The sequence below is a fragment of the Centroberyx affinis genome, unplaced genomic scaffold (assembly GCF_046629955.1).
Source record: "Centroberyx affinis isolate AG114_WGS23_722 - 3 ecotype Tasmania unplaced genomic scaffold, CSIRO-AGI_Caff_v1 ptg003492l_1, whole genome shotgun sequence".
Classification (NCBI taxonomy): domain Eukaryota; kingdom Metazoa; phylum Chordata; class Actinopteri; order Beryciformes; family Berycidae; genus Centroberyx; species Centroberyx affinis.
In genome coordinates, this window is record NW_027281447.1 from 281862 (window position 1) to 298284 (window position 16423).

At 43.9% G+C, this 16423-nt stretch overlaps 1 protein-coding gene across 1 annotated transcript; it reads right to left on the reverse strand.

Annotated features, from left to right (window-relative positions):
• Nucleotides 1-126: 126 nt before the first annotated feature.
• LOC139661283 (uncharacterized) lies at nucleotides 127-16420 on the reverse strand (the record flags this gene model as incomplete). Its single annotated transcript, XM_071539712.1, is given in 32 exon segments — nucleotides 127-390; nucleotides 568-677; nucleotides 844-1109; nucleotides 1214-1385; nucleotides 1518-1815; nucleotides 1906-2051; nucleotides 2236-2504; nucleotides 2731-2893; nucleotides 3060-3363; nucleotides 3452-3597; nucleotides 3945-4213; nucleotides 4391-4570; nucleotides 5025-5251; nucleotides 5340-5485; nucleotides 5841-6109; nucleotides 6288-6474; nucleotides 6878-7151; nucleotides 7240-7385; nucleotides 7752-8020; nucleotides 8199-8378; nucleotides 8829-9055; nucleotides 9143-9288; nucleotides 11719-11987; nucleotides 12530-12692; nucleotides 12793-13132; nucleotides 13221-13366; nucleotides 13620-13882; nucleotides 13976-14138; nucleotides 15451-15588; nucleotides 15591-15762; nucleotides 15851-15996; nucleotides 16234-16420. Coding segments are annotated over 32 exon segments (6645 nt in total), but the record flags the coding sequence as incomplete, so codon positions are not given.
• Nucleotides 16421-16423: the final 3 nt, after the last annotated feature.

Here is a 16423-nt window from a genome sequence, read left to right on the forward strand (position 1 = left end):
GACCTAGTGCAAGTGCCTTTACCCAGAATTTTCATGAACCCTTATGAAGAATGCACAAAGATGTCAGTCAACTTGACTTATTGAGTGCATTGATAAAGTACTTTAACCCCCCATGACAACAGACTATCAGCATGACAGCAGGAACATGAAGAGAATGGGGACAGTGAGGGAGCGGAGTAAGGAAACAGAGAAAACAGATGCATTTCCTGTGGCAGTTGTTGCAGGAGAAGGCATGTCACCCACTTTCTCCTTTAGGAAGGACCCAAATCTTGATGTTTTGGCAAAGGTCTGTATATCTGCACGGACATGTCTACTTTCCTCTACAGTTACTACGGCCACCTGGAACCAAGAGGAATCTGACTTGCACAGCAGAGGCCCCCCCTGATCGCCCTGTAAATAAAACAAAAGATTAAAAAAAGAGAGCATTAATGAAAATGTAGGTCCTCCTGATACAACTGATACTCCCATTCTGAACATGCACCAACATCTATCATCTACTAGCCTGATGGCATGGCAATCAGAGTTTGGTACATAAAATAGAAGCACTGATGTGATAACTTGTTTTACCTGTTGAATGTCCATGGCATAAGTGCAGATGTTCTCAGAGTCAGAATCGTTCCCACAACTTGTCACATTTGTCTCCAGGTCCCGTAGAACTGAGCCAGCTCTGACATCGCCTACAATAATTACATTTACTCAGATGAATATACTGTAAGCAGTCCATATAATCAGCTATACCTTGTTAAACACCAGGTAACATAATGAAAGATCTCCAAAAATTACAATGTCATACAAACACTATTTCAACAAACAATGAGCAGAAAAGCTTCATGACTACTTTACCTCTGGTCTTGTTCCCTTGCCCCCAGCCTGCCACCCAGCATTGGCTTCCAATGGGGAAGGATCTTGAATTGGTACGGTCCACACACACAGGCTGGATATAATCACTGTAGCTGACTGGTTTAGCCAGCTGCAGTAGTGCAATGTTGGAACCCGTCATGTTGCTCACTGTAATGTTCATGACATCCAAAGACAACTCAAACTCTTCTGAGCCGCTCACAAGTCGCTGGCCCAGATGCACATTCCACTCGCTGACATTTGGATTTGAGCTGTAAGGAGAATAAATAGCATCCTCACAAATTAATTTTCATTCCTCAGTGGTGTTGATGTATAATGAATCAAAAAGGCTTTGATTTATATAGTAGATACTTACCTGGAGAAGCACTGGGCAGCAGTGAGGACGAAGTTATCGCTGATAAGGGTTCCTCCACAAACGTGGACTCCGTCTTTGTGGAGACTGACCATCCAGGGCCAAGTTCCCCCGGCCACAACACCACTGTCCCCTACCACACGACTGTTTATAGGGGCACGACCACACACTGACCCTGAATGAGAAAGGTGAGAATTGAAAAAAAGCAGAGAAAAACAAAAAATATAAGAAAATAACAAATTTTGCCTCAAAAGAAAATGTTGCACCATGGCCAGAATCATTTTTCAAACTAAGAAAAGATACTCACGTATGGGACTGGTTATAGCCTCAGTAGTAGTACTTGTTGCAGTCATGGGTGAAATTGTTGTAGGAGCTGGTAGACCAGGACAGGTGTAGCTGCTGTCAGCATCCAGCCCACTGGAGGTAAACTGGACAAAGCCTGGCTTGTCAGTGCTGATGTGGGAGTTGATCCAGGACTGGTAACGGGACACTCTGGAGTAGACTCCCGGCAGATTGGGCCGAGCGCAGCCAAAACCAAAACTAACAACTCCAGACTGGATCCAAACAAATCCCTGTTTGTTCACCATTGGACCTCCTGAATCACCCTGAGTTTTGAACAAATGCAAATTTAACGTCATTGCAACCAATTTAAAATTTGAATAAATTATGGACAAAAAACGAGAACAAGTTAATACCTGACACGAGTCCTTGCCTCCTGCCAGAACACCAGCACAGATCATGTTGTCTGTGATTGTGCCGACTCCATTGAGACAGTTACACTGTCTGTTGCCCAGAACTGGCACCTCCACTTCTTGTAGAGTTTCAGGGAAGGGAAGTGGCACTGCAAACAACAAATACTGACAAATGAACAAGACTATTCAACTGAAGAGGTAAAATGACCTGGGAAACGACAAAGGGACTGAGGGACATAAAGAAAAAGAAAACTGATCAGTCCAACAGGTCCGCTGCAATGTTAAATGATATGCATTACTTCCAAAAAATCTTTAAATAGATGTCATTCTCACCTCCCTCCTGGATTCGGCCCCAGCCAGTGACCCAGCTATCAGTACCATTGTTGAACACACTGCCACTGGCTGCCAGACAGACCGGTCTGATGTAGTCTGTGAATTTGACTGGTGAGGAGAGTCTGAGCAGAGCGATGTCGTTGTCACTGGCGTCACTGTCATAGCTCGGATGCAAAATGATTTCAGCAACAGTTCTGGACACTTGATTTGGGTTTTTGCCTTGAAGGTTCTGACGACCCAGGGAAACCTGCCAGCCAGACGTACTTGAACTGCAGTAAAAAAAAACAGAAAAAGCATTAGTCATCATACCCAACAACCTTAAAAACCTTTTAGTGATATTTGATGTAGTTTGAAAAGGAAAATTTGGTCCCAAATCATTGTTTGTGTATGTAAAACACAATCTCGGTAGTGAATGTTAGAGAAAACATGGTAGGATGAGATATTACACAATAAACTTTTCTTTAAATACTGCCTACCTGCCATATGGTTACCCACCTGGAAAAACAGTGCGCAGCAGACATCACCCACTCCCTGTTGATGAGGGAACCACCACAAACATGGCCACCAAACCTCTGCAGACTAACCTGCCAGGGCCAACTTCCAGCTGGAGCATCCTCACCTCCAACTATCCTGTTGTTGAGTGGAGTGGTGCCACACACTACAAAGAGTGGCAACAAGAAAACCAAACAAAATTTTTGAAGGCGAAGAAATTGCAGAGCTGTGAAGCTTTAGCACTCAAAAATGATTTGAAATATTGGTGGATTATTTGCCAATTGTCTATGAAAGGGACAAAAGGCAAAATATAGAAATGTAATGTGAGTTACATTCAGCACTTGAAACAGTAGATGGTGGATCTGTGGTTGTAGTTGTAATGGCTGGTCCTGCAGTAACAGGACCTGGCAGACCAGGACAGGTGTAGCTGCTGTCAGCATCCAGCCCACTGGAGGTAAACTGGACAAAGCCTGGCTTGTCAGTCCTGATGTGGGAGTTGATCCAGGACTGGTAACGAGACACTCTGGAGTAGACTCCCGGCAGATTGGGCCGGGCACAGCCAAAACCAAAACTAACAACTCCAGACTGGACCCAGACAGAGTCCTGCTGGCTCACCATTGGACCTCCTGAGTCACCCTGAGAAGATGGAGAGGGTGCGTCTAAGAATTTCATCAAACCTTTATCACTCTTTCTGAAAACTAACAAATCAAATGAAGCAGCCTACCTGACACGAGTCCTTGCCTCCTGCCAGAACACCAGCACAGATCATGTTGTCTGTGATTGTGCCGACTCCATTGAGACAGTTACACTGTCTGTTGCCCAGAACTGGCACCTCCACTTCTTGTAGAGTTTCAGGGAAGGGAAGTGGCACTGAAAACAACAAATACTGACAAATGAACAAGACTATTCAACTGAAGAGGTAAAATGACCCAAAACACCCAGAAATGAAAAAATCTATAGACTAAGTCTTATCCTTAGTTGATACATGATTACAAGCAATTGCAATTTCAGATTAGAGTCACAGATGGAGAATGTATTTTTATGCGCGTTTTAGGTGCTTTGTTCCAGTTCTTTAAGTTTTGAAGTAAATGTCTCTCTAATGACTTCCATTCGTGAAATATTCAAATAAACAAAATTCTACTGTATCATCAGTGCATAGGTATTGATCATAAGAGCCATAGCCCTAATAAAATGCCATAAATCACAATGTTCCTCACCTCCCTCCTGGATTCGGCCCCAGCCAGTGACCCAGCTATCAGTACCATTGTTGAACACACTGCCACTGGCTGCCAGACAGACCGGTCTGATGTAGTCTGTGAATTTGACTGGTGAGGAGAGTCTGAGCAGAGCGATGTCGTTGTCACTGGCGTCACTGTCATAGCTCGGATGCAAAATGATTTCAGCAACAGTTCTGGACACTTGATTTGGGTTTTTGCCTTGAAGGTTCTGACGACCCAGGGAAACCTGCCAGCCAGACGTACTTGAACTGCAGTAAAAATGAAAGAAAAGTATTGATTTTTGGTTGATTTGTGATTTAAAAGGAACTGTTTGGTTCAAATGTATGTTTTGCCACTCAAAACGGAATGATTTAAATCATGCGATTGCCATCAGTATAGACTGAGACACTGAAAACTTTATCCTTTGTCATATTATGGTTACCCACCTGAAGAAGCAGTGAGCAGCAGACATCACCCACTCCCTGTTGATGAGGGAACCACCACAAACATGGCCGCCAAAGCTCTGCAGACTAACCTGCCAGGGCCAACTTCCAGCTGGAGCATCCTCACCTCCAACTATCCTGTTGTTGAGTGGAGTGGTGCCACACACTACAAACGACAGTGATCTGGTAAGTGCATGTGAAATTCACAGCGCTGATTCCTACTCAATATTTACAGAAAGTACTGCAACTAAATAGAGACTAAGGCAGCAATTATAATACATATTTACAGTAAACAAGTCATTAATCAGTATTGTTCAAACAACACATCTGGCTGCAAATTGGTTGATGAACCATTGTTTAAGAACTTGTTGCCAGTTTGAGCGATCCATCTAGGTTGGAAAATAACAGAACACTACACAATTTTAAAGCTCAAAAATATGAAGAGCTGTGATAGCTGGAGCGCTCATGCTTTGAAATATATGTAGATGATTCATCAACTATCTATGAAAGTGGAAAAATTATATATATTTGAAATAGAATGGCTTCAGTAAGGTATTTACATTCAGCACTTGAAACAGTTGATGGTGGATCTGTGGTTGTAGTTGTAATGGCTGGTCCTGCAGTAACAGGACCTGGCAGACCAGGACAGGTGTAGCTGCTGTCAGCATCCAGCCCACTGGAGGTAAACTGGACAAAGCCTGGCTTGTCAGTCCTGATGTGGGAGTTGATCCAGGACTGGTAACGGGACACTCTGGAGTAGACTCCTGGCAGATTGGGCCGAGCGCAGCCAAAACCAAAACTAACAACTCCAGACTGGACCCAGACAGAGTCCTGCTGGCTCACCATTGGACCTCCTGAGTCACCCTGAGGAGGTGGAGAGGGTGCGTCTAAGAATTTCATCAAACCTTTATCACTCTTTCTGAAAACTGACAAATCAAATGAAGCAGCCTACCTGACACGAGTCCTTGCCTCCTGCCAGAACACCAGCACAGATCATGTTGTCTGTGATTGTGCCGACTCCATTGAGACAGTTACACTGTCTGTTGCCCAGAACTGGCACCTCCACTTCTTGTAGAGTTTCAGGGAAGGGAAGTGGCACTGAAAACAACAAATACTGACAAATGAACAAGACTATTCAAGTGAAGAGGTAAAATGACCCAAAAGACCCAGAAATTAAAAAGTCTATAGGCTAAGTCTTATCCTTAGCCTGCTAGTTGATACATAATTACAAGCAATTGCAATTTCAGATTAGAGTCACAGATGGAGAATGTATTTTTATGCGCGTTTTAGGTGCTTTGTTCCAGTTCTTTAAGTTTTGAAGTAAATGTCTCTCTAATGACTTCCATTCGTGAAATATTCGAACAAACAAAATTCTACTGTATCATCAGTGCATAGGTAGTGATCATCAGAGCCATAGCCCTAATAAAATGCCATAAATCACAATGTTCCTCACCTCCCTCCTGGATTCGGCCCCAGCCAGTGACCCAGCTATCAGTACCATTGTTGAACACACTGCCACTGGCTGCCAGACAGACCGGTCTGATGTAGTCTGTGAATTTGACTGGTGAGGAGAGTCTGAGCAGAGCGATGTCGTTGTCACTGGCGTCACTGTCATAGCTCGGATGCAAAATGATTTCAGCAACAGTTCTGGACACTTGATTTGGGTTTTTGCCTTGAAGGTTCTGACGACCCAGGGAAACCTGCCAGCCAGACGTACTTGAACTGCAGTAAAAATGAAAGAAAAGTATTGATTTTTGGTTGATTTGTGATTTAAAAGGAACTGTTTGGTTCAAATGTGTGTTTTGCCACTCAAAACGGAATCATTTAAATCATGTGACTGCCATCAGTATAGACTGAGACACTGAAAAACTTTATCCTTTGTCATATTATGGTTACCCACCTGAAGAAGCAGTGAGCAGCAGACATCACCCACTCCCTGTTGATGAGGGAACCACCACAAACATGGCCGCCAAAGCTCTGCAGACTAACCTGCCAGGGCCAACTTCCAGCTGGAGCATCCTCACCTCCAACTATCCTGTTGCTGAGTGGAGTGGTGCCACACACTACAAACGACAGTGATCTGGTAAGTGCATATGAAATTCACAGTGCTGATTCCTAATCAATATTTACAGAAAGTACTGCAACTAAATAGAGACTAAGGTAGCAATTATTATACATATTTACAGTAAACAAGTCATTAATCAGTATTGTTCAAACAACACATCTGGCTGCAAATTGGTTGCTGATGAACCATTGCTTAAGAACTTGTTGCCAGTTTAAGCGATCCATCTAGTTTGGAAAATAACAGAACACTACACAATTTTAAAGCTCAAAACTATGAAGAGCTGTGATAGCTGGAGCACTCATGTTCTGAAATATATGTAGGTGATTCATCAACTGTCTATGAAAGTGGAAAAGGAATATATATTTGAAATAGAATGGCTTCAGAAGGATACTTACATTCAGCACTTGAAATAGTAGATGGTGGATCTGTGGTTGTAGTTGTAATGGCTGGTCCTGCAGTAACAGGACCTGGCAGACCAGGACAGGTGTAGCTGCTGTCAGCATCCAGCCCACTGGAGGTAAACTGGACAAAGCCTGGCTTGTCAGTCCTGATGTGGGAGTTGATCCAGGACTGGTAACGGGACACTCTGGAGTAGACTCCTGGCAGATTGGGCCGAGCGCAGCCAAAACCAAAACTAACAACTCCAGACTGGACCCAGACAGAGTCCTGCTGGCTCACCATTGGACCTCCTGAGTCACCCTGAGAAGATGGAGAGGGTGCGTCTAAGAATTTCATCAAATCTTTATCCCTCTTTCTGAAAACTGACAAATCAAATGAAGCAGCCTACCTGACACGAGTCCTTGCCTCCTGCCAGAACACCAGCACAGATCATGTTGTCTGTGATTGTGCCGACTCCATTGAGACAGTTACACTGTCTGTTGCCCAGAACTGGCACCTCCACTTCTTGTAGAGTTTCAGGGAAGGGAAGTGGCACTGAAAACAACAAAAACTGACAAATGAACAAGACTATTCAACTGAAGAGGTAAAATGACCTAAAAAAAACAGAAATGAAAAAATCTACAGGCTAAGTCTTATCTTGAATTTTATTAAGTAGCCTACTAGTTGATTCATAATTACAAGCAATTGCAATTTCAGATTAGGGTCACAGATGGAGAATGCATTTGTATGCTTGTTTTATGTGCTTTGTTTAAGCTCTTTAAGTTTTGAAGTAAATGTCTCTAATGACTTCCATTTGTGAAATATTGAAATAAACAAAATTCTACTGTACCATCAGTGCATAGGTAGTGATCATCAGAGCCTTAGCTCTAATAAATTGCCATAAATCACAATGTTCCTCACCTCCCTCCTGGATTCGGCCCCAGCCAGTCACCCAGCTATCAGTACCATTGTTGAACACACTGCCACTGGCTGCCAGACAGACCGGTCTGATGTAGTCTGTGAATTTGACTGGTGAGGAGAGTCTGAGCAGAGCGATGTCGTTGTCACTGGCGTCACTGTCATAGCTCGGATGCAAAATGATTTCAGCAACAGTTCTGGACACTTGATTTGGGTTTTTGCCTTGAAGGTTCTGACGACCCAGGGAAACCTGCCAGCCAGACGTACTTGAACTGCAATAAAAATGAAAGAAAAGTATTGATTTTTGGTTGATTTGTGATTTAAAAGGAACTGTTTGGTTCAAATGTATGTTTTGCCACTCAAAACGGAATCATTTAAATCATGTGACTGCCATCAGTATAGACTGAGACACTGAAAAACTTTATCCTTTGTCATATTATGGTTACCCACCTGAAGAAGCAGTGAGCAGCAGACATCACCCACTCCCTGTTGATGAGGGAACCACCACAAACATGGCCGCCAAAGCTCTGCAGACTAACCTGCCAGGGCCAACTTCCAGCTGGAGCATCCTCACCTCCAACTATCCTGTTGTTGAGTGGAGTGGTGCCACACACTACAAACGACAGTGATCTGGTAAGTGCATATGAAATTCACAGTGCTGATTCCTACTCAGTATTTACAGAAAGTACTGCAACTAAATAGAGACTAAGGCAGCAATTATTATACATATTTACAGTAAACAAGTCATTAATCAGTATTGTTCAACACATCTGGCTGCAAATTGGCTGATGAACCATTGTTTAAGAACTTGTTGCCAGTTTAAGCGATCCATCTAGGTTGGAAAATAACAGAACACTACACAATTCTAAAGCTCAAAACTATGAAGAGCTGTGATAGCTGGAGCACTCATGTTTTGAAATATATGTAGGTGATTCATCAACTGTCTATGAAAGTGGAAAAGGAATATATATTTGAAATAGAATGGCTTCAGAAGGATACTTACATTCAGCACTTGAAATAGTAGATGGTGGATCTGTGGTTGTAGTTGTAATGGCTGGTCCTGCAGTAACAGGACCTGGCAGACCAGGACAGGTGTAGCTGCTGTCAGCATCCAGCCCACTGGAGGTAAACTGGACAAAGCCTGGCTTGTCAGTCCTGATGTGGGAGTTGATCCAGGACTGGTAACGGGACACTCTGGAGTAGACTCCCGGCAGATTGGGCCGAGCGCAGCCAAAACCAAAACTAACAACTCCAGACTGGACCCAGACAGAGTCCTGCTGGCTCATCATTGGACCTCCTGAGTCACCCTGAGGAGATGCAGAGGGTGCGTCTAAGAATTTCATCAAATCTTTACTACTTTTTATGAAACTGACAATTTAAATCAAACAGCCCACCTGGCACGAATCCTTGCCTCCTGCCAGAACACCAGCACAGATCATGTTGTCTGTGATTGTGCCGACTCCGTTGAGGCAGCTACACTGTCTGTTCCCCAGAACTGGCACCTCCACTTCTTGTAGAGTTTCAGGGAATGGGAGGGGCACTGAAAAAAACAAACACTTAGAAATGAACAAGAAATATTCAACTGAAGAGGTAAACTGACCCCAAAATCCCCCAAATGCATAAATCTTGCAATCTTTTCTCTTAATTAATTTTAATTTTATTTTACATTACATAATTACAAGCAATTTCAATTTCAGATTGCAATTGCAATTGCAGATTAGGCTGCAGAGGAACATTATCTTGGCCGCTTGTATCTCATTCTTTCAGTCACTACCCAAAGCTCAGGTGAGGGTCAGAACAAAGATCGACCAGTAAATTGAGAGCTTTGCTTTGTGGCTCAACTCTCTCTGCACCACCATGGTCTGATACAGCATCTGCATTACTGCAGCTGATGCACCTAACCGGTGGTCAATCTCATAAAACTTCCCTCCGCAAATTGCAGGCTTATCATGGTGGAGCAGTTGTGTGTCTCAATAACCCTGAGAGCAATGTTGTCAGGAGCCTTGGTTCTTGGTAGGGGCAACCAAGGTAAACTGGTCTCAGGTGAGGGGCCAGACAAATATTGTTTCAAGAAGACCCCTATGACTGGTTCAATAAGACTTAAGAGAACCTATCCCACAACAAGGACACCAGGGCCCACTCCTGGAGCCAGTCCCGGTGGCCAGGTGACCCCTGTGGCTTGGCTGGGCACAGCCTGAATGAGCAGCGCGGGGCCGCTGCCTTGTGGGCTCACCACGTGCAAGGCAAAGGGTAAAGAAGGCTCCACCTACTAACTCCATAGTCCTACTGGGAGACATGTTGGCAATGACTGGAATACCTGGAGGGGTGTGATTGGGAGTAATGGCCTCCCCGATCTGAACCTGAGTGGTGCGTTGTTATTGGACTTCTGTGCTAGCCATGGATTATCCATAACAAACACCAAGTTCAAGCGCATGGAGGCTCATAAGTGTACATAGTAACAGAGCACCTTGGGCCAAAGGTCGTTGATCGACTTTGTAATTGTTTCATCAGACCTCAGGCCATGTGTTCGGGAGACTTGTGTAAAGACAAAGTCTAAGCTGTCAACTGATCACCATGTAGTGGTGAGTTGGATCAGATGGCGGCGGAGGCTCCTATAGACCCAAACATGCCAGCTGCTGTAGTGAGAGTGTGCTGGGAACGCCTGGTAAAGGACTCTGTCCAGAATGATTTCTACTCTCACCTCTGAACAAACTTTTCCTGTATGCGGATGGAGGTTGGGGACATGGAGGCAGAATGGACTCTTTTCAAAACCTTTATTGTGGAAGCAGCTGCAAGGAGCTGTGGCCAGAAGGTGGTCAGTGCTTGTCATGATGGCAATCCAAGAACCAGCCTCCCCTCACCAACGTTGAGGGAAACACATGTCCTCTGAACAGGAGCAGAGCTGGAAGATTCCGGAGGGTCAGAGACAATCTCCTTGGCAGAGGTCACTGGTGTAGTTACAAAAACTCCTCAGTGGCAAGGCACTGGGGGTAGACAAGATATGACCTGAAATACTGAAGGCTCTAGATATTGTTGGGCTGTCATGGTTGACAGGTCTCTTCAGTGTTGCGTGGATTTCGGGAACAGTCTCCTTGGATTGGCAGACAAGGGTGGTGGTCCCCATTTTCAAAAAGGGGGACCACACTGCTCAGCTTCCCTGGGAAAGCCTATGCTAAGCTGCTTGAAAGGAGACTCCAGCTGATTGTCGTACCTCAGATTCAGGAGGAGCAATGTGGATTCCATCCTGGTTGCAGAACGGTGGACCAGTTTTTTACCCTCTCACAGATAATTTAGGGGTTATGGAAATTTGCAAATCCTGTCTAGATATGTTTTATGGATTTGGAAAAGGCATATGACCGTGTTCCACAAGGTATTTTGTGGGAAGTTACTGCGGGAGTATGGGGTGCCGGGGTTGCTGCTGCAAGCCATTCGGTCCCTGTGCACTCTGAGCGAGAACTGTGTCCGCATTATTGACATCAAATCAAGCAGGTTCAAAGTGGGCATCAGGCTTTGACAAGGGTGTGCCTTGTTCCCTCTCTTGTTTGTGATATTCATGGACAAGATATCAAGGTGCAGCAGAGGTCTGGAGAGTGTCCAGTTTCATGACATTAGGGTGGCATCTCTGCTGTTTGTGAATGACGTCATCCTTCTTGCTTCATCGGACCGTGATCTCTGATATGCACTGCAGCAGTTTGCATCTGAGTATGATGCGGTTGGGATGAGGATCAGCACCTCCAAGTCTGAGACCATGGTCCTCTCCCGGAAAAAGGTGGCTTGCCCCATCCAGGTGAGGGGGAAGCAGTTGTCTCAAGTGGAGGAGTTTAGGTATATCAGGGTCTTATTCATGAGTCAGGGTAAGAGGGATCGTAATGACTTCCATTTCTGCATTATTTGAATAAACAAGATTTTACTGTATCATCAGTTCAGGTAGTGATCCTAATAAATTGCCATAAATCACAATGTTCCTCACCTCCCTCCTGGATTCGGCCCCAGCCAGTCACCCAGCTATCAGTACCATTGTTGAACACACTGCCACTGGCTGCCAGACAGACCGGTCTGATGTAGTCTGTGAATTTGACTGGTGAGGAGAGTCTGAGCAGAGCGATGTCGTTGTCACTGGCGTCACTGTCATAGCTCGGATGCAAAATGATTTCAGCAACAGTTCTGGACACTTGATTTGGGTTTTTGCCCTCCTGGTTCTGTTTACCCAAGAAAATTCTCCAACCGAATGTGCTTGTACTATTTCAAGAAAAGGAAAAACATGAACAATAGCCAAAGGTTAAAGACAAATCAGTTTTACATGTTATTCTTTGTGACAGCTATTGTCATGACACCGTGACAGCTGTTTGTGAGTCTAATTAAACCAGCTATCTTGCACAGTGGTGAACAACAAACATTTGCAGTGAAGGCTGGTGGCTGAAAAAATTGAGGAGGACAAGGCTCAGTAAACTGCTGATAATAGGGTATGTCCCAAAAATGTACAGCTATTTAGTCTACTAAAACTTTTCAAAAAACTGGTGCGGATTATCGTCCCTGTCCTCTTTGGTCCAGACTTCCCTGAATGTAGTTTGCATGTATGCCCAAAACTAAACGCCATGCATAACAACCTGAAAAATAAAGTCTATAATTATTTTCACTTGTAGCACTAGATGCTCTTCTGGAATCTGATCTTCAGTCTTCTTTTTTCCATTTCTTTCTTTCTTTCTTTTACTCTTGTTCTTCTATTGTGTTTAAATATGATCACTAATATACACTTATGTTATCATTAGTTAATTACAAACCTGGAGAAGCAGTGAGCAGCAGACATCACCCACTCCCTGTTGATCAGGGAACCGCCACAAACATGGCCACCGAATCTGTGCAGACTAGCCTGCCAGGGCCAACTTCCAGCTGGAGCATCCTCACCTCCAACAATTTTATTGATGATGGGGGTTGTTCCACATACTTGAGGGGATATAAAAACTTGGAATCATATGACTCATTTATATTTGAAGCAATTATTGGAAATGTATGTCTAAATCAAATGAATGATTCTATAAACCACAATCAAAACACTGACCTTCCGCACTCGGAGCAACTACAGTTGGTGCTTTGGTTGTAGATGGTGAATCAGTGGTTGTAGTTGTAATGGCTGGTCCTGCAGTAACAGGACCTGGCAGACCAGGACAGGTGTAGCTGCTGTCAGCATCCAGCCCACTGGAGGTAAACTGGACAAAGCCTGGCTTGTCAGTCCTGATGTGGGAGTTGATCCAGGACTGGTAACGGGACACTCTGGAGTAGACTCCTGGCAGATTGGGCCGAGCACAGCCAAAACCAAAACTAACAACTCCAGACTGGACCCAGACAGAGTCCTGCTGGCTCATCATTGGACCTCCTGAGTCACCCTGAGGAGATGGAGAGGGTGCGTCTAAGAATTTCATCAAATCCTCATCACATTTGTCAGCAGCTGACAAATTCCATACAGCAGCCTACCTGACACGAGTCCTTGCCTCCTGCCAGAACACCAGCACAGATCATGTTGTCTGTGATTGTGCCGACTCCATTGAGACAGTTACACTGTCTGTTGCCCAGAACTGGCACCTCCACTTCTTGTAGAGTTTCAGGGGAGGGAAGGGGTACTGAGGTAGATGGTAAAAGAGATGATGATTTACTTACTTAACAATCTTTATTCAATCCAAAAGATAGCCATCAAATCTGAGTGATGAGAAAAGTGCTTACAAACAACAATTACTATAAGATTACTATTAGAATTACTTTTACTACTGTACTACTGTAGTAGCAGGACTGCAGTATAACAGATTATGGTAAGTCTGAGTAATATTTCAGGCGCTATAAAAAAGGAATCAAGCTACAATAGATCATGACACTCACCTCCCTCCTGGATTCTGCCCCAGCCAGTGACCCAGGTATCAGTACCATTGTTGAACACACTGCCACTGGCTGCCAGACAGACCGGTCTGATATAGTCAGTGAATTTGACTGGTGAGGAGAGTCTGAGCAGAGCAATATCATTGTCATTGGTGTCTCTGTCATAGTTTGGATGGAGAACAATTTTTGACACTTTTCTGAACACCTCGTTAGGGTTGTATCCTTCCTGGTTCTGGCGACCCAAGAAAATCCTCCAACCATTAGTACTTAACCTAGAAGAGAATAAATATATTTTAAAATATGCTTTCTTGTCCATAACAGCACATAGAAACATGCAGAAACAGTATTCAGTCACCCACCTGGAGAAGCAGTGAGCAGCAGACATCACCCACTCTCTGTTGATGAGGGAACCACCACAAACATGGCCGCCAAACAGATGAAGACTAGCCTGCCAGGGCCAACTTCCAGCTTGAGCATCCTCGCCTCCAACTATTCTGTTGTTGAGTGGAGTGGTGCCACACACTAGAGGGGATGTAAATAAAAAAAACTGATGTGCCTGAACAGATAAAATGGCATAGATTCACCTGTATTCATCAGCTATGTCAAATTATGTAAATGGAAAGTCCCAGTCCTCTATTTTGATTGGCTGAATCACATTTGAAGCCGTTGTAAAATACCCCAATAAAAGCACGCTTGTGACTCCACAACTATTAGTATAAATAACCAGGCATCACCACTCATACCATTACTAGACCTATATTGCTTGGCAGAGGAATAATATTTACCCACTACTGTTCAATCATTATTGGTTAAAGATGAAACATACATTTAGAATTTTTGTTCTTTTTATATTAAAATGGAATGCCACCTCCATTTCAGGTAATGCCTACCATAGCCCCTCTTGGTTTATTGCTTAAGTCACTGTTGGCTCATCTTGATGATACATTGTCGGAACAACATACTACTGCAAGAGGAATCACATGTAGTCTGTGTCAGCGGCAATGTGTATTTTCATGATGCTCCATGTACAGCAGGATTTTATCATAAACGTACATTGCATTGAATTGCTGTTAAATTAGATGTGGCAATGTATACTATGTGTAAATGAGTGTTGATCTGTTCTTATTGAGTTCATTTTGGGAGTCATAGATGAAAACATGTATGTTGCTTATTGAAAGCAGCAATGAGGGGATATAATGATCTATGGTCTATAGCAGAGCTATACAATCGTGTGCCATGGAGAGCTGAAAGTATGCAGGTTTTCATTCCAACCAAAGACTACACCAGGTGATTGATTAGCTCAACCAGAGGAGGAACTAATCAGTGAAATCACGTGGTGCAGTCTGTAGTTGGAATGAAAACCTGCATACACTCTGCCCCTGTGGGACATGGTTGAATAGCCCTGGTCTGTAGATTGTAGCACTGTTGGTCCTTATCCCAGTTATTCCATTTTTTAAAATCCCTTCTACCTATCTCCTTTATTCATTCTGTAGTCACAGGAATACTGTTAGAGCACTAATGCCCTGACCCTTGCACTCTATTTTTGGTTGCCTGTAATTTTGATGATCTCAGAATTTAAACATTGTCTTCTTGTTCTGGATAAGACCATGAGGCTAAATGCATAAAATGTAAATATAAAATGTATATCATATATCCAAATATAATCATGTAGGGGTTACATATGTCTTGTCAAATAAAGTAGTAGGATTACTTGTGACTTTAGCTTGAAACAACAAATTTAATAAAAATTTACATTTATGCACCCAGTGATATTAGAAACACATTGAATTGAAAAAGTTTTAGGCATCAAATATGAAACAAAAGTTCCACTTACCCTCTACACTTGTTGCTGGCATGTTAGGTGTTGGGGTTGTAGAAGGGCATATACATGTTGGAGGCTCTGTGTTAGGTGGAGCTGGCAGGCCAGGACAGGTGTAGCTGCTGTCAGCATCCAGCCCACTGGAGGTAAACTGACAAAGCCTGGCTTGTCAGTCCTGATGTGGGAGTTGATCCAGGACTGGTAACGGGACACTCTGGAGTAGACTCCCGGCAGATTGGGCCGAGCACAGCCAAAACCAAAACTAACAACTCCAGACTGGACCCAGACAGAGTCCTGCTGGCTCACCATTGGACCTCCTGAGTCACCCTGAGGAGGTGGAGAGGGTGCGTCTAAGAATTTCATCAAACCTTTATCACTCTTTCTGAAAACTGACAAATCAAATGAAGCAGCCTACCTGACACGAGTCCTTGCCTCCTGCCAGAACACCAGCACAGATCATGTTGTCTGTGATTGTGCCGACTCCATTGAGACAGTTACACTGTCTGTTGCCCAGAACTGGCACCTCCACTTCTTGTAGAGTTTCAGGGAAGGGAAGTGGCACTGAAAACAACAAATACTGACAAATGAACAAGACTATTCAACTGTCAGAGAATGCATGTGTTTGCTCGTTTTATGTGCTTTGTTCCAGTTCTTTAAGTTTTGAAGTAAATGTCTCTCTAATGACTTCCATTTGTGAAATATTTGAACAAACAAAATTCTACTGTATCATCAGTGCATAGGTAGTGATCATCAGAGCCATAGCTCTAATAAAATGCCATAAATCACAATGTTCCTCACCTCCCTCCTGGATTCGGCCCCAGCCAGTGACCCAGCTATCAGTACCATTGTTGAACACACTGCCACTGGCTGCCAGACAGACCGGTCTGATGTAGTCTGTGAATTTGACTGGTGAGGAGAGTCTGAGCAGAGCGATGTCGTTGTCACTGGCGTCACTGTCATAGCTTGGATGCAAAATGATTTCAGCAAC